The 27500-nt window shown below is 44.5% G+C and overlaps 2 protein-coding genes across 2 annotated transcripts in view; both read right to left on the bottom strand.

The window, feature by feature from the left end:
- LOC106588992 (focal adhesion kinase 1) overlaps positions 1–23175 on the bottom strand; it is a 110901-nt gene extending 87726 nt beyond the window's left edge. Inside the window, exon 1 of the mRNA XM_014178603.3 lies at positions 23133–23175. The gene's annotated coding sequence lies outside the window, so the exon portion shown is untranslated. The remainder of the gene's footprint in view (positions 1–23132) is intronic.
- The window catches only part of LOC145850261 (focal adhesion kinase 1-like), a 36689-nt gene continuing 24549 nt past the window's right edge, over positions 15361–27500 (bottom strand). The window contains exons 3-4 of the mRNA XM_082970238.1: positions 23133–23299; positions 15361–17484 (exon numbers count right to left, since the gene is read on the bottom strand). Of these exons, the coding sequence (XP_082826364.1) occupies positions 17472–17484; positions 23133–23299 (180 nt within the window). The 3' untranslated portion in view covers positions 15361–17471. The remainder of the gene's footprint in view (positions 17485–23132; positions 23300–27500) is intronic.

Raw genomic sequence — 27500 nt, 5'->3', positions numbered from 1 at the left:
CATTCTCACAGGGCGGCAGGTAACCTAGCAGTTAGCGCATTGGGCCAGTAATCAAAAGGTCGCTGGTTTAAATCCCGGAGGTGACTAGGTGAAAAATCTACCGCTGTGCCCTTGAGCAAGGCACTTAACACTAATTGCTCCTGTATAATAGCGTCCGCTAAATTACTCAAATGTAAATGTGTTCCTTTTGTCCAAGTGGGAAAGGGCAGTTTGGAGTGCAATAGACACTGCGTCATCTGTGGATCTGTTGGGGCAGTGTGTGAATTGGAGAGGGTCCAGGGTGTCTGAGATGATGGTGTTGATGTGAGCCATGACCAGCCTTTCAAAGTATTCCATGGCTACACGTCTGCTAAGGGGAGATGGTCATTTAGACAGGTTACCTTGGTGTTTTTGGGCACACGGACTATGTTGGTCCGCTTGAAACATGTAAATATTACAGACTGTGTTGGGGGGAGGTTGAAAAAGTCAGTGAAAACACTTGCCAGCTGGTAAGTGCATGCTCTAAGCACGCGTCCTGGTAATTCGTCTAGACTTGCGGCCTTGTGAATGTTAACCTGTTTAAAGGTTTTACTCACACTGATCGCACAGTTGTCCAGAACAGCTGGTGCCTCATGCATGTTTTTAAATTTTTTAAATTTCACCTTTATTTAACCAGGTAGGCCAGTTGAGAACAAATTCTCATTTACAACTGCAACCTGGCCAAGATAAAGCAAAGCTGTGTGACAAAAAACAACAACACAGAGTTACACATGGGATAAACAAAAGTACAGTCAATAACAATAGACAAATATATATAAAGTGTGTGCAAATGGAGTAAGGAGGTAACGCAATAAATAGGCCATAGAAGCGAAGTAATTACAATTTAGCAAATTAACACTGGAGTGATAGATGTGCAGATGATGATGTGCAAGTAGAAATACTGGTGTGCAAAAGAGCAAATAAATGTAAATAAAAACAATATGGGGATGAGGTAGGTAGTGGGATGGGCTATTTACAGATGGGCTGTGTTCAGCTGCAGCGATCGGTGAGCTGTTCAGATAGCTGATGATTAAAGTTAATGAGGGAGATATAAGTCTCCAACTTCAGCGATTTTTGAAATTCATTCCAGTCATTGGCAGCAGAGAACTGGAAGGAAAGGCGGCCAAAGGAAGTGTTGGCTTTGGGGATGACCAGTGAGATATACCTGCTGGAGCGGGTGCTACGGTTGGGTGTTGCTATGGGGACCAGTGAGCTGAGATAAGGCGGAGCTTTACCTAGCAAAGACTTATACATGACCTGGAGCCAGTGGGTTTGGCGACGAATATGTAGCGAGGACCAGCCAACGAGAGCATACAGGTCACAGTGGTGGCTAGTATATGGGGCTTTGGTGACAAAACGGAAGGCACTGTGATAGCCTGCATCCAGTTTGCCGAGTAGAGTGTTGGAGGCTATTTTGTAAACGACATCGCCAAAGTCAAGGATCGGTAGGATAGTGAGTTTTACGAGGGCATGTTTGGCAGCATGAGTGAAGGAGGCTTTGTTGTGAAATATGAAGCCGATTCTAGATTTAACTTTGGATTGGAGATGCTTAATGTGAGTCTGGAAGGAGAGTTTACAGTCTAGCTAGACACCTAGGTATTTGTACTTGTCCACATATTCTAAGTCCAAACCGTCCAGAGTAGTGATGCGGGTGCGGGCAGCGATTTTACTAGCATTTAAGAGCAGTTGGAGGCCACGGAAGGAGTGTTGTATGGCATTGAAGCTCATTTGGAGGTTTGTTAACACAGTGTCCAAAGAAGGGCCACATGAATACAGAATGGTGTCGTCTGCGTTGAGGTGGATCAAGGAATCACCCGCAGCAAGAGCAACATCATTAATATTTACAGAGAAAAGAGTCGGCCCGAGAATTGAACCATGTGGTACACCCATAGAGACTGCCAGAGGTCCGGACAACAGGCCCTCCGATTTGACACACTTAACTCCATCTGAGAAGTAGTTGGTGAACCAGCCGAGGCAGTCATTTGAGAAACCAAGGCTGTTGAGTCTGCCGATAAGAATAAGGTGATTGACAGAGTCGAAAGCCTTGGCCAGGTCGATGAAGCCGGCTGCACAGTACTGCCTTTTATCGATGGCGGTTATGATATCGTTTAGTACCTTGAGCGTGGCTGAGGTGCACCCGTGGCCAGCTCGGAAACCGGATTGTACAGCGGAGAAGGTACGGTGGGATTCGAAATGGTTAGTGATCTGTTTGTTAACTTGGCTCTTGAAGACTTTGGAAAGGCAGGGCAGGATGGATATAGGGCTGTAACAGTTTAGGTCTAGTGTCACCCCCTTTGAAGAGAGGGATGACCGTGGCAGCTTTCCAGTCTTTAGGAATCTTGGACGATACGAAAGAGAGGTTGAACAGACTAGTAATAGGGGTTGCAACAATGGCGGAGGATAATTTTAGAAAGAGAGGGTCCAGATTTTCTAGCCCAGCTGATTTGTACGGGTCCAGCTTTTGCAGCTCTTTCAGAACATCTGCTATCTGGATTTGGGTGAAGGAGAAGCTGGGGAGGCTTGGGCAAGTAGCTTCGGGGGTTGCGGAGCTGTTGGCCGGGGTTGGGGTAGCCAGGAGGAAAGCATGGCCAGCCGTAGAGAAATGCTTATTGAAATATCTCGATTTATCGGTGGTGACAGTGTTTCCTAGCCTAAGTGCAGTGGGCAGCTGGGAGGAGGTGCTCTTATTCTCCATGGACTTTACAGTGTAACAGAACTTGCTAAAGTTACAGCTGCAGGATTGTCACGCCCTGACCGTAGAGATCCTTATTATTCTCTATGTTTGGTTAGGTCAGGGTGTGACTCGGGTGGGAAAATCTATGTTTTCTGTTTCTTTGTTTTTGGGCCGAGTGTGGTTCCCAATCAGAGGCAGCTGTCTATCGTTGTCTCTGATTGGGAATCATACTTAGGCAGCCTGTTTTCTTCCTGGTTTTGTGGGAGGTTGTTTTCTGTTTAGTGTCTGTACCTGACGGAACTGTGCATTTTCGTTTTCGCTTTTGTTATTTTGTTTGAGTGTGTTTATGAATAAAGTAATCATGGACACTTACCATGCTGCGCCTTGGTCCACTTCAACTACCACTTACGATGAGCGTTACAAGGATGCAAATTTCTGTTTGAAAAAGCTAGCCTTTGCTTTCCTAACTGACTGTGTGTATTGGTTCCTGACTTCCCTGAAAAGTTGTGTATTGCGGGGATTATTCGATGTTAGTGCAGTACGGCACAGGATGTTTTTGTGCTGGTCGAGGGCAGGCAGGTCTGGAGTGAACCAAGGGCTATATCTGTTCTTAGTTCTACATTTTTTTAAAGGGGCATGCTTATTTAAGATGGTGAGGAAATTACTTTAAAGAACAACCAGGTATCCTCTACAGACGGGATGAGGTCAATACCCTTCCAGGATACCTGGGCCAGGTCGATTAGAAAGGCCTGCATGCAGAAGTGTTTTAGGGAGTGTTTGACAGTGATGAGGGTTGGTCGTTTGACCGCGGACCCATAACGGATGCAGGCAATGAGGCAGTGATCGCTGAGATGCTGATTGAAAACAGCAGAGGTGTATTTGGAAGGCAAGTTGGCCAGGATAATATCTATGAGGGTACCCATGTTTACGGATTTAGGGTTGTACCTGGTGGGCTCCTTGATAATTTGTGTGAGATTGAGGGCATCTAGCTTAGAGTGTAGGATGGCCGGGGTGTTAAGCATATCCCATTTTAAGTCACCTAGCAGAATGAACTCTGAAGATAAATAGGGGGCAGTCAATTCACATATGGTGTCCAGGGCACAGCTGGGAGCTGAGGGGGGTCTATAACAGGCGGCAACAGTGAGAGACTTATTTCTGGAGAGATTCATTTTTAAAATTAGAAGCTCGAACTGTTTGGGCATAGACCTGGAAAGTATGACAGAACTTTGCAGGCTATCTCTGCAGTAGACTGCAACTCCTCCCCCTTTGTCAGTTCTATCTTGACGGAAAATGTTGTAGTTGGGGATGGAAATCTCCACATTTTTGGTGGCCTTCCTAAGGCAGGATTCAGACACGGCAAGGACATTAGGGTTGGTGGAGTGTGCTAAAGCAGTGAGTAAAACAAACTTAGGGAGGAGGCTTCTGATGTTAACATGCATGAAACCAAGGCTTTTACGGTTACAGAAGTCAACAAATGAGAGCGCCTGGGGATACACAGGGCCTGGTTTAACCTCCACATCACCAGAGGAACAGAGGAGGAGTAGGATGAGAGCACGGCTAAAGGCTATCAGAACTGGTCGTCTAGTGCGTTGGAGACAGAGAATAAAAAGAGCAGGTTACTGGGTGTGGTAGATCAGATTCAGGGCATAATGTACAGACAGGAGTATGGTAGGGTGCAGGTACAGTGGAGGTAAACCTAGGCATTGAGTGATGATGAGAGAGGTTGCATCTCTGGAGGCACTAGTTATGCTAGGTGAGGTCACCGCAGAGCTAACTAAGAGCTAGCTAAGACAACAATGGGTTACACAACAACAGCTAATCAGCTAAGACAACAACAACAGGTAAAATGTTGAAGAATGGGCAGAGAGGGTCAGTTAACTACAAACAGGGCCTGAGTTCGAGGCTGGGGCCGACTGATAAACAAAATAAACTAAATGGAGTACCGTGATTAATGAACAGTCCAGCAGGCATCAGCTATGTAGCCAGGTGATCATAGGGTCCAGTGAACAGCAATAGATGAAACAGGGAAGCCGCTAGGTAGTTGTTACTACGCTAACAAGCGGGAGACACGGCGTTCATAAAGATAGCAGGCTGGGGCTAGCAGAAGTGTCTTCACCGACGTCCGGCAAAGGCCGGTTGAGGGCACAACGGACAGAATTACGTCGGCAGACCCGTCGTGATGGATCTTCGGGGCTCCGTGTCAACAAAGGGTCCAGGCCAATTAGCAAAAGAGGTATTGTAGCTGGAGTAATTTTGTTTGCTAGCCGGGAGATGCGCCTGGCTCGAGGCTAATTGATGCTAGCTTCGGGACAAGGGCGTTATCCACTATAGCCACTCGGTAGCAGCTAGTGTTGCTTGTTGCTTGCCTTAAAGCGAGTATATAGTCATGGCCAAAAGTTTTGAGAATGACACAAATATAAATTTTCACAAAGTCTGCTGCCTCAGTTTGTATGTTGGCAATTTGCATATACTCCAGAATGTTATGAAGAGTGATCAGATTAATTGCAATTAATTGCAAAGTCCCTCTTTGCCATGCAAATGAACTGAATCCTAAAAAAAAACATTTCCATTGCATTTCAGCCCTGCCACAAAAGGACCAGCTGACATCATGCCAGTGATTCTTTTGTTAAGAAATAAAATAAAATAAAATGTATTTGTCACATACACATGGTTAGCAGGTGTTAATGCAAGTGTAGCGAAATGCTTGTGCTTCTAGTTCCCGACCATGCAGTAATATCTAACAAGTAATCTACCAATTCCACAACAACTACCTTGTACACACAAGTGTAAAGGAATGAATACGAATATGTACATCTAAATGAGTGGTGGCCGAATGGCGTAGGTAAGATGTAATAGATGGTATGGAGTACAGTATATACATATGAGATGAGTAATGTAGGTTATGAAAACATTATATAAAGTGGCATTGTTTAAAGTGTCTAGTGATACATTTAATACATCAAGATGGCAAGATGCAGTAGATGGTATAGCGTACAGTATATACATTTGAGATGAATAATGTAGGTTATGTAAACATTATCTAATATAAATAATATAAAGTGGCAAGTGATAAATTGATTACATCACTTTTCCCATTATTAAAGTGGCTTGAGTTGAGTCAGTATGTTGGCAGCAGCCACTCAACGTTAGTGATGGCTGTTTAACAGTCTGATGGTAGAAGCTGTTTTTCAGTCTCTCGGTTCCAGCTTTGATGCACCTGTACTGACCTCACCTTCTGGATGTTAGCAGGGTGAACAGGCAGTGGCTTGGGTGGTTGCTGTCCTTGATGATCTTTTTGGCCTTCCTGTGACATCGGGTGGTGTAGGTGTCCTGGAGGGCAGGTAGTTTGCATCCGGTGATGCGTTGTGCAGACCTCACTACCCTCTGGAGAGCCTTCCGGTTATGGACGGAGCAGCTGCCGTACCAGGCGGTGATACAGCCCGACAGGATGCTCTCGAATGTGCATCTGTCAAAGTTTTTGGTGACAAGCCAAATTTCTTCAGCCTCCTGAGGTTGAAGAGGCGCTGCTGCGCCTTCTTCACCACGCTGTCTGTGTGGGTGGACCATTTCAGTTTGTCCGTGATGTGTACGCCGAGGAACTTAAAACTCTCCACCCTCTCCACTACTGTCCCGTCAATGTAGATAGGGGGCTGCTCCCTCTGCTGTTTCCTGAAGTCCACGATCATCTCTTTTGTTTTGTTGACATTGAGTGTGAGGTTATTTTCCTGACACCACACTCCGAGGGCCCTCACCTCCTCCCTGTAGGCCGTCTCGAGGTTGTTGGTAATCAAGCCTACCACTGTAGTGTCGTCTGCAAACTTGATGATTGACTTGGATGCGTGCATGGCCACACAGTCGTGGGTGAACAGGGAGTACAGGAGAGGGCTGAGAACGCACCCTTGTGGGGACCCAGTGTTGAGGATTAGCGGGGTGGAGATGTTGTTACCTACCCTCACCACCTGGGGGCGGCCCGTCAGGAAGTCCAGGACCCAGTTGCACAGGGCAGGGTTGAGACCCAGGGTCAGAGCTTAATGGCGAGTTTGGAGGGTACTATGGTGTTAAATGCTGAGCTGTAATCGATGAACAGCATTCTTACATAGGTATTCCTCTTGTCCAGATGGGTTAGGGCACTGTGCAGTGTGATGACGATTGCGTCGTCTGTGGACCTATTGGGTCGGTAAGCAAATTGGATTGGGTCTAGGGTGTCAGGTAGGGTGGAGGTGATATGATCCCTTGACTAGTCTCTCAAAGCACTTCATGATGACGGAAGTGAGTGCTACAGGGCGGTAGTCATTTAGCTCAGTTACCTTAGCTTTCTTGGGAACAGGAACAATGGTGGCCCTCTGAAGCATGTGGGGACAGCAGACTGGGATAAGGATTGATTGAATTTGTCTGTAAACACACCAGCCAGCTGGTCTGCGCATCCTCTGAGAACGTGGCCGGGGATGCCGTCTGGGCATACAGCCCTGCGAGGGTTAACACGTTTAAATGTTTTACTCACGTTGGCTGCAGTGAAGGAGAGCCCGCAGGTTTTGGTAGCGGGCCGTGTTAGTGGCACTGTATTGTCCTCAAAGTGAGCAAAAAAGTTGTTTAGTCTGTCTGGGAGCAAGGTATCGTGATCCGCAAAAGGGCCAGCTGACATCATGTCAGTGATTCTCTCGTTAACACAAGCGTGAGTGTTGACGAGGACAAGGCTGGAGATCACTCTGTCATGCTGATTGAGTTTGAATAACAGACTGGAAGCTTCAAAGGGAGGGTGGTGCTTGGAATCATTGTTCTTCCTCTGTCAACCATGGTTACCTTCAAGGAAACACGTGCCGTCATCATTACATTGCACAAAAAGGGCTTCACAGGCAAGGAATTACTGCCAGTAACATTGCACCTAAATCAAACATTTATCGGATCAAGAACTTCAAGGAGAGCAGTTCAATTGTTGTGAAGAAGGCTTCAGGGCGCCCAAGAAAGTCCAGCAAGTGCCAGGACCGTCTCCTAAAGTTGATTCAGCTGCGGGATCGGGGCACCACCAGTACAGAGCTTGCTCAGGAATGGCAGCAGGCAGGTGTGAGTGCATCTGCACGCACAGTAAGGCGAAGACTTTTGGAGGATGACCTGGTGTCAAGAAGGGCAGCAAAGAAGCAAGCCACTTCTCTCCAGGAAAAACATCAGGGACAGACTGATATTCTGCAAAAGGTACAGAGATTGGACTGCTGAGGACTGGGGTAAAGTCATTTTATCTGATGAATATCCTTTCCGATTGTTTGGGGCATCCGGAAAAAAGCTTGTCCGGAAAAGACAAGGTGAGAGCTACCATCAGTCCTGTGTCATGCCAACAGTAAAGCATCCTGAGACCATTCATGTGTGGGGTTGCTTCTCAGCCAAGGGAGTGGGCTCACTCACAATTTTGCCTAAGAACACAGCCATGAATAAAGAATGGTACCAACACATACTCCGAGAACAACTTCTCCCAACCACCCAGGAACAGTTTGGTGACGAACAATGCCTTTTCCAGCATGATGGAGCACCTTGCCATAAGGCAAAAGTGATAACTAAGTGGCTCGGGGAACAAAACATCGATATTTTGGGTCCATGGCCAGGAAACTCCCCAGACCTTAATCCCATTGAGAACTTGTGGTCAATGCTCAAGAGGCGGGTGGACAAACAAAAACCCACAAATTCTGACAAACTCCAAGCATTGATCATGCAAGAATGGGCTGCCATCAGTCAGGATGTGGCCCAGTAGTTAATTGACAGCATGCCAGGGCCGATTGCAGAGGTCTTGAAAAAGAAGGGTCAACACTGCAAATATTGACTCTTTGCATCAACTTCATGTAATTGTCAATAAAAGCCTTTGACACTTATTAAATGCTTCTAATTATACTTCAGTATTCCATGCCAACAGTAAAGCATCCTGAGACCATTCATGTGTGGAGCTTAATTAGGCGCTACGACAGCCTCTCCTGTGTTAATGAGTGAACTCTCTCGCTCTCTTACAATCAAAAATAATCACTGTTCATGTACTATTTACATCTGACAAAAATATCTAAAGACACTGAGGCAGCAGACTTTGTGAAAATTCATATTTGTGTCATTCTCAAAACTTTTGGCCACGACTGTAGTCTACATTTCACTCGTTTGGCATGATTGCGTGCATCATTGGGCAGCTTGCGGGTGGGTTTCCATTTGTAATCCATGATAGTTTGCAAACCCTGCCACATCCGACGAGCATCAGAGCCGGTGTAGTAGGATTTGATCTTAGTCCTTTTTATATCACTCATCTACACACAATGACAAAATTAAAACATGTTTCTAGATATTTTACCAAATGTTTTGAAAATGAAATACATAAATCTAATTTACATAAGTATTTACACCCCTGAGTCAATACATGTTAGGATCACCTTTGGCAACAATTACTGTGAGTCTTTCTAGGTATGTCTGTAAGAGCTTTGCATACCTGGACTGTACAATATTTGCACATTATTATAACAATTCTTCAAGCTCTGTCAAGTTGGTTGTTGATAATTGTTAGACAGACATTTTTAAATCTTGCCATAGATTTTCATGCGATTTCAGTTCAAATTAACTAGGGCACTCAGGAACATTCAATGTCGCCTTGGTAAACAACTCCAGTGTATATTTGGCCTTGCATTTTAGGTTAACATCCTGCTGAAAGGTGAATTTGTCTCCCAGTGTATTTTGGAAAGCAGACATTCATGTTTTTCCTCTAGAAGTTTCCTGTGCTTAGCTTTGTTCAGTTTCTTTTTATCCTAAAAAACGTGAAAATATTAAGAGTGGTACTCAGTTGTGTTGGATTTGCCCCAAACATAACGCTTTGTATTTAGGACATAAAGTTAATTTATTTGCCACATTTTTGGAAGTTTTACTTTAGTGCAAACAGGATGCATGTTTTGTAATATTTTTATTCTGTACAGGCTTCCTTCTTTTCACTCTGTCATTTAGGTTAGTATTGTGGAGTATCTACAATGTTGTTGATCCATCCTCAGTTTTCTCCTATCACGCTTTTAAACTCTAACTTTTTTAAAGTCACCATTGGCCTCATGGTGAAATCCTTGATCCTTAATTACACATCCAAAGTGTAATTAACTTCACCATGCTCAAAGGGATATTCAATATCTGTTTGCTTAATTTTTTACACCCATATCGCAATAGGCGCCCTTCTTTGCGATGCATTGGAAAACCTCCCTGGTCTTTGTGGTTGAATCTGTGATTGAAATTCACTGCTCGGCTGAGGGACCTTACAGATAATTGTATGTGTGGGGTACAGAGATGAGGTAGTCATTCAGAAATGTTAAACACTATTATTGCACACAGAGTGAGTCCATGCAAGGTATTATGACACTTGTTAAGATTTTTTTACTCCTGAACATATTTAGCTTGCCATAACAAAGGGCTTGAATATTTACTGACTGAAGACATTTCAGCTTTTAATTTTTCATTATTTTGTAAAAACATAATTCCACTTTGACATTATGGGGTGTGTAGGCCAGTGACAAAATCTCAATTTTGTGGAAAAAGTCAAGGGGTGTGAATACTTTGTTGTTCGGTTGTTGTTTGCTTATGGCCCTATACAGCTCGTTGAGTGTGGTCTTAGTGTCAGCATCGGTTTGTGGTGGTACATAGACTGCTAGGAATAGTGCAGTCTACAGCTTATCATGACGTATTCTAACTCAGGAGAGCAGAACCTCAAGACTTCCTTAATATTAGAGATCAACTGAGCAGGTGTTGTTAACAAACACACCACCCCTCCTGAGCTTACCCGACGTTGCCGTTTTGTCCTGCTGGTGCATAGGGAAAAAAGCTGGTTGTATATTATCCATGGCCTTGTTCAGATATTACAGTTGCTCGGGTCCCGTTGATAGGATAGTCTCCAACTGAGCTTTTTTGTGCTCCAATTGTGTTTTTACACAATAAGTCACAAAGCTAAGTCACAGTACAGTCCACAGAAGCAAAGATAATATGTATATTGTAAAGCAATAATGTTTTACATTTTTTAAATGTACCTTTATTTAACTAGGCAAGTTAGTTAAGAACACATTCTTATTTTCAATGACAGCCTAGGAACAGTGGGTTAACTGCCTTGTTCAGGAGCAGAACGACAGAGTTTTACCTTGTCAGCTCGGGGATTCGATCTTGCAACCTTTCAGTTACTAGTCAAACGCTCTAACCACTAGGCTACCTGCCGCCCATTTCAGGAGCTAGTATATAGTTCAAGCTATAACAGCTCTAATGCAAACACTTCCTAGTTACTCAGTGACACGCACACGAGGGGAAGGGTGGGGTTATTTGATCTGAAAAAGGAATAGTCAGAGGTGCACAGTGTGTGATCTAAAACGTCACTAAGAGATGAAAGCCTACAGTTCAGCTAGTCAAAGGCAGACGGCAGACAGCATAACGAGACGAAAAGTAACAGAATGAGAAGAAATAAAAGAACACTCCCCTGGTTGTCTCCCCTGGTCTTCTCCCCGGTCGTCTCCCCTGGTCTTCTCCCCTGGTCGTCTGCCCTGGTCGTCTCCCCTGGTCGTCTCCCCTGGTCGTCTGCCCTGGTCGTCTGCCCTGGTCTTCTCCCCTGGTGGTCTGCCCTGGTCTTCTCCCCTGGTCGTCTGCCCTGGTCGTCTCCCCTGGTCGTCTCCCCTGGTCGTCTCCCCTGGTCGTCTGCCCTGGTCGTCTCCCTTGGTCGTCTCCCCTGGTCGTCTGCCCTGGTCGTCTCCCCTGGTCGTCTGCCCTGGTCGTCTCCCCTGGTCGTCTGCCCTGGTCGTCTGCCCTGGTCGTCTCCCCTGGTCGTCTCCCTTGGTCGTCTCCCCTGGTCGTCTGCCCTGGTCGTCTGCCCTGGTGGTCTGCCCTGGTTGTCTGCCCTGGTCGTCTCCCCTGGTTGTCTCCACAGACAAGAGCAGGCATACTAATGACAACCATGTGTCTTCTGTGCCTCTCTCTCAATTTCAATTAAATTAAAGGGTTTTATTGGCATCTCTCTCACTCACTATTACAGTCAAACCATGAGTCTCTGAACATACCCTCTCCCTCTAGTCTCCCTTCTCTCTGTCTTTCTTTCTCCCACAACTAATACAGACAACATGTTATCATCCGTGTGTGTTTTCCTGAGCCTCCTTCCTCAGACACGGCCTGATAACTCTTCCACTTTCACCCACTTCCAACTGATCCCAGACCTGCCTACCACAGTGCCACACCATAACTCTTCTCCTTCTCTCTCTGATGGTTCCCCCCTTCCCCGATGCATTTTACATTTACATTTAAGTCATTTAGCAGACGCTCTTATCCAGAGCGACTTACAAATTGGTGGATTCACCTTATGATATCCAGTGGAACAACCACTTACAATAGTGCATCTAAATCTTTTAAGGGGGGGGGGGGGGGGTTAGAAGGATTACTTTATCCTATCCTAGGTATTCCTCCACCACCACCTGCCAATCACCTGGCAGTGGCGAACTGAGAGAATCATTTATATTCTTTCATTGGCTGCTAGACACCTCTTTACCTTGTTCTATGGGATTAAACATCCACTCCCTGACAGAACTAATGGTCGCTCTGATCCCAACCTGTTCGCTCTGTTCGTACTAGGGGAACGTTCATTTGACTTATGACTGGGAGATGGTAGGGAATCTTATCACACACACACACACACACACACACACACACACACACACACACACACCACACACACACACACACACACACACACACACACACACACACACACACACACACACACACACACACACACACACACACACACACACACACACACACACACGTATGAGGAGTCTTGTCAGCCAGTCTTAGAATAGAGAAATTAGGAGCTAAATCAAATGGCTGGTGCTTCGAGGAAAATAATAAAGAGCCTTGTAATGATCGGTTAGCAGCTCGTTCAATCTGAACTAATGAATAAACACAGCTTCATCTTGTTTCATAAAGGTCACTGTGGTTTACAACTCTGAAAAATATGAAAAACTAGCCTAGGTTGTGTTCATTCGGGCACACACGTAGCAATAACTTTTGCAACGGGAAATCAGCGTTCTTATTGGACAATTTCAGGTTGTACCTTCCCCGTTTAAAAAAAAAAAGGTTTTCTCCCAACTGAATGCGACCAAGGTCCGTCTTCCAGGTTTCATTTCCTGACAGGTTCAGACTGTCTATATCCAGGGGTCACATGTCCTTGCAGCTCAAGACATCATAGTCCTATAGGCCCTGGTCAAAAGTAGTGCACTATATAGGGAATAGGTTTTGGTCAAAAGTAGTGCACTATATAGGCAATAGGGTGCCGTTTGAGGTAACGAAACTGAAATTGAATCATAGTATTGAATCATAACAGTACTGACAGGCTTCTTACTGTATGTTATTGTAATGAATCATAAGGCTTCTTACTGTATGTTATGTACTGACAGGATCTTTACTGTATGTTATCGTATTGAATCATAGCAGTACTGACAGGCTTCTTACTGTACGATATTGTATTGAATCATAACAGTACTGACAGGCTTCTTACTGTACGTTATTGTATTGAATCATAACAGTACTGACAGGCTTCTTACTGTACGTTATTGTATTGAATCATAACAGTACTGACAGGATCTTTACTGTATGTTATTGTATTGAATCATAACAGTACTGACAGGATCTTTACTATATGTTATTGTATTGAATCATAGCAGTACTGACAGGATCTTTACTATATGTTATTGTATTGAATCATAGCAGTACTGACAGGATCTTTACTATATGTTATTGTATTGAATCATAGCAGTACTGACAGGATCTTTACTATATGTTATTGTATTGAATCATAGCAGTACTGACAGGATCTTTACTGTATGTTATTGTATTGAATCATAGCAGTACTGACAGGATCTTTACTATATGTTATTGTATTGAATCATAGCAGTACTGACAGGATCTTTACTGTATGTTATTGTATTGAATCATAACAGTACTGACAGGCTTCTTACTGTACGTTATTGTATTGAATCATAACAGTACTGACAGGCTTCTTACTGTACGTTATTGTATTGAATCATAAGGCTTCTTACTGTACGTTATTGTATTGAATCATAAGGCTTCTTACTGTACGTTATTGTATTGAATCATAACAGTATTGACAGGCTTCTTACTGTACGTTATTGTATTGAATCATAACAGTACTGACAGGCTTCTTACTGTACATTATTGTATTGAATCATAGCAGTACTGACAGGATCTTTACTGTATGTTATTGTATTGAATCATAGCAGTACTGACAGGCTTCTTACTGTACGTTATTGTATTGAATCATAGCAGTACTGACAGGCTTCTTACTGTACGTTATTGTATTGAATCATAAGGCTTCTTACTATATGTTATTGTATTGAATCATAACAGTACTGACAGGCTTCTTACTGTACGTTATTGTATTGAATCATAGCAGTACTGACAGGCTTCTTACTGTACGATATTGTATTGAATCATAGCAGTACTGACAGGCTTCTTACTGTACATTATTGTATTGAATCATAACAGTACTGACAGGCTTCTTACTGTACGTTATTGTATTGAATCATAGCAGTACTGACAGGCTTCTTACTGTACATTATTGTATTGAATCATAACAGTACTGACAGGCTTCTTACTGTACGTTATTGTATTGAATCATAACAGTACTGACAGGCTTCTTACTGTACGTTATTGTATTGAATCATAACAGTACTGACAGGATCTTTACTGTATGTTATTGTATTGAATCATAACAGTACTGACAGGATCTTTACTATATGTTATTGTATTGAATCATAGCAGTACTGACAGGATCTTTACTATATGTTATTGTATTGAATCATAGCAGTACTGACAGGATCTTTACTATATGTTATTGTATTGAATCATAGCAGTACTGACAGGATCTTTACTATATGTTATTGTATTGAATCATAGCAGTACTGACAGGATCTTTACTGTATGTTATTGTATTGAATCATAGCAGTACTGACAGGATCTTTACTATATGTTATTGTATTGAATCATAGCAGTACTGACAGGATCTTTACTGTATGTTATTGTATTGAATCATAACAGTACTGACAGGCTTCTTACTGTACGTTATTGTATTGAATCATAACAGTACTGACAGGCTTCTTACTGTACGTTATTGTATTGAATCATAAGGCTTCTTACTGTACGTTATTGTATTGAATCATAAGGCTTCTTACTGTACGTTATTGTATTGAATCATAACAGTATTGACAGGCTTCTTACTGTACGTTATTGTATTGAATCATAACAGTACTGACAGGCTTCTTACTGTACATTATTGTATTGAATCATAGCAGTACTGACAGGATCTTTACTGTATGTTATTGTATTGAATCATAGCAGTACTGACAGGCTTCTTACTGTACGTTATTGTATTGAATCATAGCAGTACTGACAGGCTTCTTACTGTACGTTATTGTATTGAATCATAAGGCTTCTTACTATATGTTATTGTATTGAATCATAACAGTACTGACAGGCTTCTTACTGTACGTTATTGTATTGAATCATAGCAGTACTGACAGGCTTCTTACTGTACGATATTGTATTGAATCATAGCAGTACTGACAGGCTTCTTACTGTACATTATTGTATTGAATCATAACAGTACTGACAGGCTTCTTACTGTACGTTATTGTATTGAATCATAGCAGTACTGACAGGCTTCTTACTGTACATTATTGTATTGAATCATAACAGTACTGACAGGCTTCTTACTGTATGTTATTGTATTTACATTATTGTCTCCTCATGTGGTGATGGCTGTAATCGGCAACACTGACAAATGGCATTAGGGACTTCAGTGGTCAATTTATGAGATCAGCTCTACTCCCCTTCCCCTGAGAGCAAATAATCAATGTGACAACACACACGAACACATGCATGAGAACACAGTCACACAGACACAGTCACACAGACACAGTCAGTCAGACAGACAATAACTAAAGTTACCTTGAGTCAGTATGTGTGATCTCCGACAGCAGTGGTGTCTGGGTTGCTGCGTGTCCAGACCCATATCCTTTTCCATCTACTGAGGAGTTAGTGTCACTACTCTGTATAGTCAAATCAAATTCTATTGGTCACATACACATATTTAGCAGATGTTATTGGTCACATACACATATTTAGCAGATGCTATTGGTCACATACACATATTTAGCAGATGTTATTGGTCACATACACATATTTAGCAGATGTTATTGGTCCATACACATATTTAGCAGATGTTATTGGTCACATACACATATTTAGCAGATGTTATTGGTCCATACACATATTTAGCAGATGTTATTGGTCACATACACATATTTAGCAGATGTTATTGGTCCATACACATATTTAGCAGATGTTATTGGTCACATACACATATTTAGCAGATGTTATTGGTCCATACACATATTTAGCAGATGTTATTGGTCACATACACATATTTAGCAGATGTTATTGGTCCATACACATATTTAGCAGATGTTATTGGTCACATACACATATTTAGCAGATGTTATTGGTCCATACACATATTTAGCAGATGTTATTGGTCACATACACATATTTAGCAGATGTTATTGGTCACATACACATATTTAGCAGATGATATTGGTCACATACACATATTTAGCAGATGATATAGCGGGTGTATTTAATTGCTTGTGTTCCTAGCTCCAACAGTGCAGTAGTATCTAACAATTCACAACAATACACAAATCTAAAAGTAAAAGTAAATATATAAATATTAGGACGAGCAATGTCGGAGTGGCATTGACTAAATACAGTTGAAATGAATACAGTATATACATATGAAATGAGTAAAGCAGTATGTAAACATTATTAAAGTGACCAGTGATTCCATGTCTACATATATGGGGCAGCAGCCTCTAAGGTGCAGGGTTACGTAAACGGGTGGAAGCCGCCTAGTGATGGCTGTTTAACAGTCTGATGGCCTTGAGATAGAAGCTGTTTTTCAGTCTCTTGGTCCCAGCTTTGATGCACCTGTACTGACCTCACCTTCTGGATGTTAGCGGGGTGAACAGGCAGTGGCTCGGGTGGTTGATATCCTTGATGATCTTTTTGGCCTTCCTGTGACATTGGGTGCTGTAGGTGTCCTGGAGGACAGGCAGTTTGCCCCCGGTGATGCTTTGGGAAGACCGCACCACCCTCTGGAGAGCTCTGCGGTTGTGGGCAGTGCAGTTGCCGTACCAGGCAGTGATACAGCCCGACAGGATGCTCTCAATTGTGCATCTGTAAAAGTTTGAGGGTCTTAGGGGCCAAAGCCACATTTCTTCAGCCTCCTGAGGTTGAAGAGACACTGTTGCGCCTTCTTCACCATACTGTCTGTGTGGGTGGATCATTTCAAATTGTCAGTGATGTGTACGCTTTCCACCTTCTCCACTGCTGTTCCATCGATGTGGATAGGGGCGTGCTCCCTCTGTTGTTTCCTGAAGTCCACGATCAGCTCCTTCGTTTTGTTGACGTTGAGGTCAGAGGTTATTTTCCTGGCACCACTCCACCAGGGCCCTCACCTCCTCCCTGTAGGCTGACTCGTCATTGTTGGTAATCAGGCCTACTTCTGTTGTGTTGTCTGCAAACTTGATGATTGAGTTGGAGGCGTGCATGGCCATGCAGTCATGGGTGAACAGGAAGTACAGGAGGGGGCTGAGCACGCACCCTTATGGGTTCCTTATGTTGAGGATCAGCGAAGTGGAGGTGTTGTTTCCTACCTTCACCACCTGGGGGCGTCCCGTCAGGAAGTGTAACTAGTGTTGGTGAAGTAAATATGATGAATATTATTAAGGTTTTGGTCTTCTGAGACACAAACGGTTATATAACAAATCAAATAACTATACAATTAAGTCCCAAAATTAAATACAAATAAAAATGTTATAAAAACAAATAATAATCACAACACAAAAAACAAGTCATCCCGTTTGTCATGTTTCAAGACTAATGAGTCTTATGTCCACGCAATATTACTTATAAGGAGCAGGTCTTTTTTTCACATACATCTGTCTGCAGTTTTATTTTATAGGTAATCTTTACCATTAAATAGATTTATTTTACTCTACAAGCCCACTATTCTATGGTAGGCATGTCCTTATTCAGCCAATGTGCTGTAATTCATTTCTTTGCTGCAGACAAAAGTATATTTAATAGGTAGGCATTTTGAAACCGCTCAGGAATTACTCCAAGGATAGCATTCTCTGGGTTCTTTGCCAGGGAGCATTTAAATATATTGTTTAAAAATGCAAAAACATCATTCCAGAATTTCATTATTCTAGGACAAGACCAGAAAATATGTAGATCATTTGCTAATAATTCCCCACATTTTCTCCAGCATTCACTGGTTGTTCCTGGTCTTATCGTCACCATGTTGTCTGGAGTTAGAAAGTACGTCCGGATGATTTTCATTGATAATCTTTACATGTATTTGAGTGTTTAACGGTCTGAGCATTTCTACAGATTGCCTCCCAAGTTTGATTTTCAATATTCTCCACAAATTCAGATTCCCACCTGCACTTAGTTTGCAGAGTTTTGCTCTGTGTCATGACAGCAATAGATTGGTATAGTTTTGTTATTGTTTTACTACTAGTTGTCCTTTTCTGGATATTCATTAGATATTTTTCTATGGGAGAGGGCTCACCCTTCATTTTTACACAGTTGGGGTGTTTCAGTAAATAGTCTCAGCTGTAAATAGTGGATGAAATCTGACTTTGGCAAATGAAAGTCTGAACTTAGTTCGCCGAATGATTTAGCTTGGTTGTTCTTCAAGACTTGGTGTACATATTGCAAACAGAATAATGACCACCATTCGAAACCTGAATCTAGTGATAATGGGATGAAATCTGTAAGGTCTGCAGTACCAGTTAGGGATGATATACCCATAGGTAGATAGACACTGCACTGTACATTCCTCCACGTCGAGATCGTCTGATTGGACCACTGGTTGTTACTATCACACTTTAATCTAGCACTGAAAAACTGATCAACACACACACACCCTGTACTACTGTTCAGCACCGAGCTCCACCACCACCAAAACACTGACATCAAAGTCCAAACCAACCCCATGACTTACAACACCTTTAGACAAGTCCACAATAGGCCTGTCATTCATACAGGTGGTGGATGGAAAAGAAAGACATCTGCATTGGGTTAACCACAGGCTAATATGAGGATGACATCATCCTCCTGACATGCCAGCTTCCTGGGTGAGCTAAAGGCCCTCTGGAATAAACACACGAACACACACACACACACACAGAGCCCTCAGGGTTCGATTTCTTCCTTTTGAGGAAGGTGTGTGTCACTGATGATCACTGAAAGACAGTGTTTCAACATCACTCACTCCTAGGACAGGAACATTCAGATGACTAAACCAACCCTGGGGGCATCATGTAGTGTAAGTAGGGGAAACTCTCTGTCTGTCTAACTAGACTATAACCAGTTAACACTGTTTGACTTTCTGCAAATCTCACACACATGGACATAAAACCCAGATGCGCGACAAGCACACACACACTTAACAAAGTATAAATAAAGGGTTTATGTCCCCTATTGAACAGGTGTGCGGTGTTCTGTGCTAGGCTGTGAGAAGAGCTGTTCTGTTCTGGGCTGTGAAAAGAGCTGTTCTGTTCTGGGCTGTGAGAAGAGCTGTTCTGTGCTAGGCTGTGAGAAGAGCTGTTCTGTGCTGGGCTGTGAGAAGAGCTGTTCTGTTCTGGGCTGTGAGAAGAGCTGTTCTGTGCTGGACTGTGAGAAGAGCTGTTCTGTGCTGGACTGTGAGAAGAGCTGTTCTGTTCTGTGAGAAGAGCTGTTCTGTGCTAGGCTGTGAGAAGAGCTGTTCTGTGCTGGACTGTGAGAAGAGCTGTTCTGTGCTGGACTGTGAGAAGAGCTGTTCTGTGCTGGACTGTGAGAAGAGCTGTTCTGTTCTGGGCTGTGAGAAGAGCTGTTCTGTTCTGGGCTGTGAGAAGAGCTGTTCTGTTCTGGGTTGTGAGAAGAGCTGTTTTGTTCTGGGCTGTGAGAAGAGCTGTTCTGTTCTGGGCTGTGAGAAAAGCTGTTCTGTTCTGGGCAGTGAGAAGAGCTGTTCTGTGCTAGGCTGTGAGAAGAGCTGTTCTGTGCTGGGCTGTGAGAAGAGCTGTTCTGTTCTGGGCTGTGAGAAGAGCTGTTCTGTGCTAGGCTGTGAGAAGGGCTGTTCTGTTCTGTGAGAAGAGCTGTTCTGTGCTAGGCTGTGAGAAGAGCTGTTCTGTGCTGGACTGCGAGAAGAGCTGTTCTGTGCTGGACTGTGAGAAGAGCTGTTCTGTTCTGGGCTGTGAGAAGTGCTGTTCTGTGCTGTGAGAAGAGCTGTTCTGTTCTGGACTGTGAGAAGAGCTGTTCTGTGCTGTGAGAAGAGCTGTTCTGTTCTGGGCTGTGAGAAGAGCTGTTCTGTGCTGGACTGTGAGAAGAGCTGTTCTGTGCTGGGCTGTGAGAAGAGCTGTTCTGTTCTGGACTGTGAGAAGAGCTGTTCTGTGCTGGACTGTGAGAAGAGCTGTTCTGTGCTGGACTGTGAGAAGAGCTGTTCTGTTCTGGGCTGTGAGAAGAGCTGTTCTGTTCTGGGCTGTGAGAAGAGCTGTTCTGTTCTGGGCTGTGAGAAGAGCTGTTCTGTGCTGGGCTGTGAGAAGAGCTGTTCTGTTCTGGGCTGTGAGAAGAGCTGTTCTGTGCTGGGCTGTGAGAAGAGCTGTTCTGTTCTGGGCTGTGAGAAGAGCTGTTCTATTCTGGGCTGTGAGAAGAGCTGTTCTGTGCTGGACTGTGAGAAGAGCTGTTCTGTTCTGGGCTGTGAGAAGAGCTGTTCTGTGCTGTGAGAAGAGCTGTTCTGTTCTGGGCTGTGAGAAGAGCTGTTCTGTGCTGGGCTGTGAGAAGAGCTGTTCTATTCTGGGCTGTGAGAAGAGCTGTTCTGTGCTGGACTGTGAGAAGAGCTGTTCTGTTCTGGGCTGTGAGAAGAGCTGTTCTGTTCTGGGCTGTGAGAAGAGCTGTTCTGTTCTGGGCTGTGAGAAGAGCTGTTCTGTTCTGGGCTGTGAGAAGAGCTGTTCTGTGCTGTGAGAAGAGCTGTTCTGTTCTGGGCTGTGAGAAGAGCTGTTCTGTGCTGGACTGTGAGAAGAGCTGTTCTGTGCTGGGCTGTGAGAAGAGCTGTTCTGTTCTGGGCTGTGAGAAGAGCTGTTCTGTTCTGGGCTGTGAGAGGAGCTGTTCTGTTCTGGGTTTTGAGAAGAGCTGTTCTGTTCTGGGCTGTGAGAAGAGCTGTTCTGTTCTGGTCTGTGAGAAGAGCTGTTCTGGGCTGTGAGAAGAGCTGTTCTGTGCTGGGCTGTGAGAAGAGCTGTTCTGTTCTGGGCTGTGAGAAGAGCTGTTCTGTGCTGTGAGAAGAGCTGTTCTGTGCTGGACTGTGAGAACAGCTGTTCTGTTCTGGGCTGTGAGAAGAGCTGTTCTGTGCTGGGCTGTGAGAAGAGCTGTTCTGTGCTGTGAGAAGAGCTGTTCTGTGCTGGACTGTGAGAAGAGCTGTTCTGTGCTGGGCTGTGAGAAGAGCTGTTCTGCGCTGGGCTGTGAGAAGAGCTGTTCTGTGCTGGGCTGTGAGAAGAGCTGTTCTGCGCTGGGCTGTGAGAAGAGCTGTTCTGTGCACAGAGCTGAACACTGCAGTCCAGTGGAGTGAGGGAATTTAAGATTTCCACTCTAAGTAGATTCAACAAACCCTTGAGCCATTTCTATGCAGCAAGAGAGCTTGCCCAAGCGTGCGCGCGCAAACACACACACACACACACACACACACACACACACACACACACACACACACACACACACACACACACACACACACACACACACACACACACACACACACACACACACACACACACACACACACACACACACACACAGCTCCTCAGTATGCTTATTGTGGAACAGTAAAGGAGGGAGGGAAGAGGAGAGGAGGGAGATTGAAGGTGGGAGGGAAGAGGGAGGAGGGCGATTGAAGGAGGGAGGAGGGCGATTGAAGGAGGGGGGAGGGCGATTGAAGGAGGGAGGAGGGCGATTGAAGGAGGGGGGAGGGCGATTGAAGGAGGGGGGAGGGCGATTGAAGGAGGGAGGAGGGCAATTGAAGGAGGGAGGAGGCGATTGAAGGAGGGAGGAGGCGATTGAAGGAGGGAGGAGGCGATTGAAGGAGGGGGGAGGGCGATTGAAGGAGGGGGGAGGGCGATTGAAGGAGGGAGGAGGGCGATTGAAGGAGGGAGGAGGGCGATTGAAGGAGGGAGGAGGCGATTGAAGGAGGGGGGAGGGCGATTGAAGGAGGGGGGAGGGCGATTGAAGGAGGGAGACTGAACTCTTGTTGCTTCCCATTTCTCTCACCCTGAGTTCTATCACAAACTAGAGAGAGAGAGAGAGAACTCTGGGATATGAAATCACATCATGATAGGAAAAACACAACAGTGTGTCCTAGTCAGTGGCACTGGTCCAATCATAATGGGTGAGAAAAGCCAGACAGTTCTTTGTGAACAGATTTAAGTCAGGGTAGTTACCCATCCATAGCAGAGCCATGTAGAGAGAGATGACGCACACTCAGGCTGTGTCCCAAATGGCAGTCTTTTTCCTATATAGGCTACGGTCAAAAGTAGTGCACTATGTAGGGAATAGGGTGCCGTTTGGGACGCACACAGACTTCAGGCTCAAAGACAGTCAGAAAAACTACCTCAGACTCCCATTCATAGGATTGATTGCGGAGATTCGAGGAGGAACATTTGACAGTAACTTAGGATGGACTGTGAAATGCCTCGAGTGATGATCCAAGTCAGGGTTGAAACTTAAGATGTTTATAATGTTCAATGAAATGAGGCCATTCTGAATGCAAAACAGCGTACTACAGTATGCAAGCTGTAGTGGCTCTTAAGTGGCTTATCCTGAAGCCATGATGAATTCTGTGTTCAGAACATATTTCATGTGATGGTTACAGATAGCTCACACATACAATGTGTTGGTTTTATCTTAATAGGAGAATGAATGGCCACATAACTCCACTTGATAGTGAAAAACGATATAGTTTGTGCCTACCGAGGCATTCAGTTGAAGCAGTGAAAAACACACACAGATTAAAAGGTGTTGCAGGGGCACCAACTGCTCCATATCTCCATGACAACAAAGGCAGACAGACATGTTGTCATTGCCTAAGGGCCATTGGTTTACACACACACACACACACACACACACACACACACACACACACACACACACACACACACACACACACACACACACACACACACACACACACACACACACACACACACACACACACACACACACACACACACACACACACACACACACACAAACACACACACACACACACACACACACACACACACACACACACACACAGTCTGCTTACCTCCACTCCTCCTGGGAACGGTTCTGTTCGTACTTCTCCCTCACATGGGACACACCCATATCAGGGTGGAGCCAGTGGACCTGGCCAGACTGGGAGTGGCTGAGACGCAGGCCAAAGCACGCAACGCATTTCACCTTGTGAATGTCCAAAATCTTCTGGATGATCCCCTGCAGAGACGGACCACAGGAGAGTTGAGTTAAGAGAGAGTAGTCAAGCCATGGTATGGTAGGGCAACACAGGAGAGTTGAGTTAAGAGAGAGTAGTCAAGCCATGGTATGGTAGGGCAACACAGGAGAGTTGAGTTAAGACACAGTAGTCAAGCCATGGTATGGCTTGCCCTCCAAATACACCTCTGCTGTTTTCAATCAGGATCTCAGCCATCACTGCCTCATTGCCTGCATCCGTTATAGGTTTGCGGTCAAACGACCACCCCTCATCACTGTCAAACGCTCCCTAAAACACTCCTGTGAGTAGGCCTTTCTAATCGACCTGGCCCAGGTATCCTGGAAGGATGTTGACCTCATCCCGACAGTAGAGGATGCCTGATTGTTCTTTAAAGTAATTTCCTCACCATCTTAAATAAGCATGCCCCTTTAAAAAAATGTAGAACTAAGAACAGATATAGCCCTTGGTTCACTCCAGACTTGACTGCCCTTGACCAGCACAAAAACACCCCATGGCGTACTGCAGTAGCTTCGAAAAGACCCCGCGATATGCAACTTTTCAGTGAAATCAGGAACCAATACACACAGTCAGTTAGGAAAGAAAAGGCTAGCTTTTTCAAACACAAATTTGCATCCCGCAGCACTAATTCCAAAAGTCTTCGAAAGCCAAGTGAACAAACAGATCACCGACCATTTCAAATCCCACCGTACCATCTCCACTATGCAATCTGGTTTCCAAGCTGGTCATGGGTGCACCTCAGCCACGCTCAAGGTACTAAACAATATCATAACCACCATAGATAAAAGACAGTACTGTGCAGCCGTCTTCATCAACGTGGCCAAGGCTTTCGACTCTGTCAATCACCTTATTCTTATCGGCAGACTCAACAGCCTTGGTTTCTCAAATGGCTGCCTCGCCTGGTTCAACAACTACTTCTCAGATAGAGTTCAGTGTGTCAAATCGGAGGGACTGTTGTCCGGACCTCTGGCAGTCTCTATGGGGGTGCCACAGGGTTCAATTCTCGGGCCGACTCTTTTCTCTGTATATATCAATGATGTCGTTCTTGCTGCAGGTGATTCTTTGATCCACCTCTACGCAGACGACACCATTCTGTATACTTCTGGCCCTTCTTTGGACACTGTGCTAACAAACCTTCAAAAGAGCTTCAACGCCATACAACACTCCTTCCGTGGCCTCCAACTGCTCTTAATGCTAGTAAAACGAAATGCATGCTCTTCAACCGATCGCTGCCCGCACCCGCCCGCCCGACTAGCATCACTACTCTGGACGGTTCTGACTTAGAATATGTGGACAACTATAAATATCTCGGTGTCTGGCTAGACTGTAAACTCGCCTTCCAGAATCCCATTTAGCATCTCCAATGCAAAGTTAAATCTAGAATCGGCTTCCTATTTCGCAACAAAGCCTCTTTCGCTCATGCTGCCAAACATACCCTCGTAAAACTGACTATCCTACCGATCCTTGACTTCGGCGATGTTGTTTACAAAATAGCCTCCAACACTCTACTCAGCAAACTGGATGCAGTCTATCACAGTGCCATCTGTTTTGTCACCAAAGCCCCATACACTAACCACCACTGTGACCTGTATGTTCTCGTTGGCTGGTCCTCGCTACATATTCGTTGCCAAACCCACTGGCCCCAGGTCATCTATAAGTCTTTGCTAGGTAAAGCTCCGCCTTATCTCAGCTCACTGGTCACCATAGCAACACCCACCCGTAGCACACGCTCCAGCAGGTATATTTCACTGGTCATCCCCAAAGCCAACACCTCCTTTGGCCACCTTTCCTTCCAGTTCTCTGCTGCCAATGACTGGAACGAATTGCAAAAGTCACTGAAGGAGACTTATTTCTCCCTCACTAACTTTAAGCGTCCGCTGTCAGAGCAGCTCACCGATCGCTGCAGCTGCACACAGCCCATCTGTAAATAACCCATCCAACCAACTACCTACCTCATCCCCATATTTGTTTTTCCTACTCTTTTGCACACCAGTATTTCTACTTGTACATCCTCATCTGCACATATATCACTCCAGTGTAAATTTCTAAATTACTTCGACACTATTGGCCTATTCATTGCCTTACCTCCTTACATAATTTGCACACACTGTATACAGATTTTCTATTGTGTTATTGACTGTACGTTCGTTTATCCCATGTGTAACTCTGTGTTGTTTTTGTCGCACTGCTTTGCTTTATCTTGGCCAGGTCGCAGTTTTAAATGAGAACTTGTTCTCAACTGGCCTACCTGGTTAAATAAAGGTGAAATTAAATAAATAAATACAAATTTAAATGCTAGGGCAACACAGAAGAGTTTAGTTAAGAGACAGTAGTCAAGCCATTGTACGGTAGGGCAACACAGAAGAGTTGAGTTCAGAGACAGTAGTCAATGTCTTACAGAAATTAAGTAAAGGCAAAGAGACAGACAACAAAACACAGTAAACACATATTGATAACAGACATAGAATCCCTTCTACTGAGAGGTGAAGAGAAGACAGGCTCTTACAACCGTTCTGTGTGAGTGATGTTATCTTATGCCATGGCAGTGGCCCATCTGCCTAGTGACAGTGGCCCGTCTGCCTAGTGACAGTGGGTAGCCTGTCTGAGCGGATTAGTGGGGTGTGTGCAGCTTTGGCAGAGTGGCCAAGGAGGGCACCAACCATTACCCCCCCATCTGATCAGCTCCACAGGAACAATGTGACACTCAAACAGCCACTCAGTCAAAACCTCCCTGTCTCTCTCTGTGACATCGTCTCAGTGTCTGTCCAGTTTAACATCAAACCCCCAGACCTGACCAGACGGACCACTCACGACGAGTCGAACCTAAAGTGCTAACTAGAGTCTCAATAGACTAGCTTATGACTGTAAAGTCTATGACTGGCCAGATGGACCACTCACATGCCTGTCATAAAATGCTGTAAGTGAGCAAAACTAGGGCTCCATGTTAAGTCTATGGCTGGCTGACAAGGAGACATTCTGGCCTCGCATGGCTGGGTTGGGGTCATGCGCGGCTTTATGAATGCATAGTACTACACACAGGCAATACAAATGTGAGATTCCAGCCCAAACACTTAAAAGCCATTGCATATTTATGAAGATTCTATTTCCCCTCATAAATACAAAGCCAGGCCGTTTAAACTGTGCCCCAGTTACAGCCTGATGGCCAGTGGAAACAGTGTGGAGGATACCAGGGCCTGATCACTGCCCCATGGGAGAGAAGGAGGGACGAGAGGAGAAGGAGGAAGAGGAGAGGAGGAAGAGAGGAGAAACATTCCAATTGGGAGAGTGAATTCCAAGCCTGTGTTTGGTAATGTGATTTCCAACTAAGGCAAGTCTCTATGCTGCTCTGGCCTTGGGGACTGACTTCCTGCATCTGTAATGGAAATGTCTCTTGAAGACTGTCCACGGCAAGACAGTGTGGTGGAATAGGACTAGAGGAACTGGGCTCTTTAGAAGGTAGAAAAAGTGAAACAAGAATCCATTCTGCATGGTAGTCCCAGTAACAATGCACAAGGGACCAGGAGAACACTGAGTAAAGATATTCGATGTAACCGTACAGCACCTTTACTTTAGGCTGTAGGTCTGTATCTACTACAGTAACAATGCCTTCAAGTGAATTGATGTCTGTACCTAGTTATTTTGTCTTACAGTGAAGGAAAAATATTCCTGCAGAGATGAGACAAGCTGAAGAACCCTCCCTGGGAGTCCAATGGCGGGTGGTGTTAAAGAAATGCAATACATTCATGTAAAACTGCTCTAACAGAAGATTATTTAGCCCGCTAAGGGCGGCTAAGCTGAAGCCTGTCTCTATCTCTGTTTACTAAGATGCATGTAAAACCCAAGTCTTCCAATAGAATGATTAAATAATGGGCTTCAGTAGGCTTCTTGGGCTGGTGGTTGGACAGCATGGTGAAGTTTCCCCTAAGTACAGATCTAGGATCAGATTCACTTCCCCCAATCCTAACCTTAACTATTTAGTGGGGGGAAAGCAAAAATGCCCCAAGTATAAGCTGGGGAGGAGAGGAAGGTGGAGCAGCCAAACCAGTTCAATCACTGGTAGTAGTGTCACGTTGCCATACATCAGGCCGTCAAGATGAAATGATGTTCAACTCAAACATCATCTTATTATCCACTAACCTCAAATGATCCGACAAGTAGTTCTCATTGGCCTTCAACTACGTAAAG

Source organism: Salmo salar, chromosome 27, assembly GCF_965601325.2.
Source record: "Salmo salar chromosome 27, fSalSal1, whole genome shotgun sequence".
NCBI lineage: Eukaryota > Metazoa > Chordata > Actinopteri > Salmoniformes > Salmonidae > Salmo > Salmo salar.
Note: the sequence above shows the minus strand (reverse complement) of the source record. Positions and strands in the feature narration are given on the sequence as shown.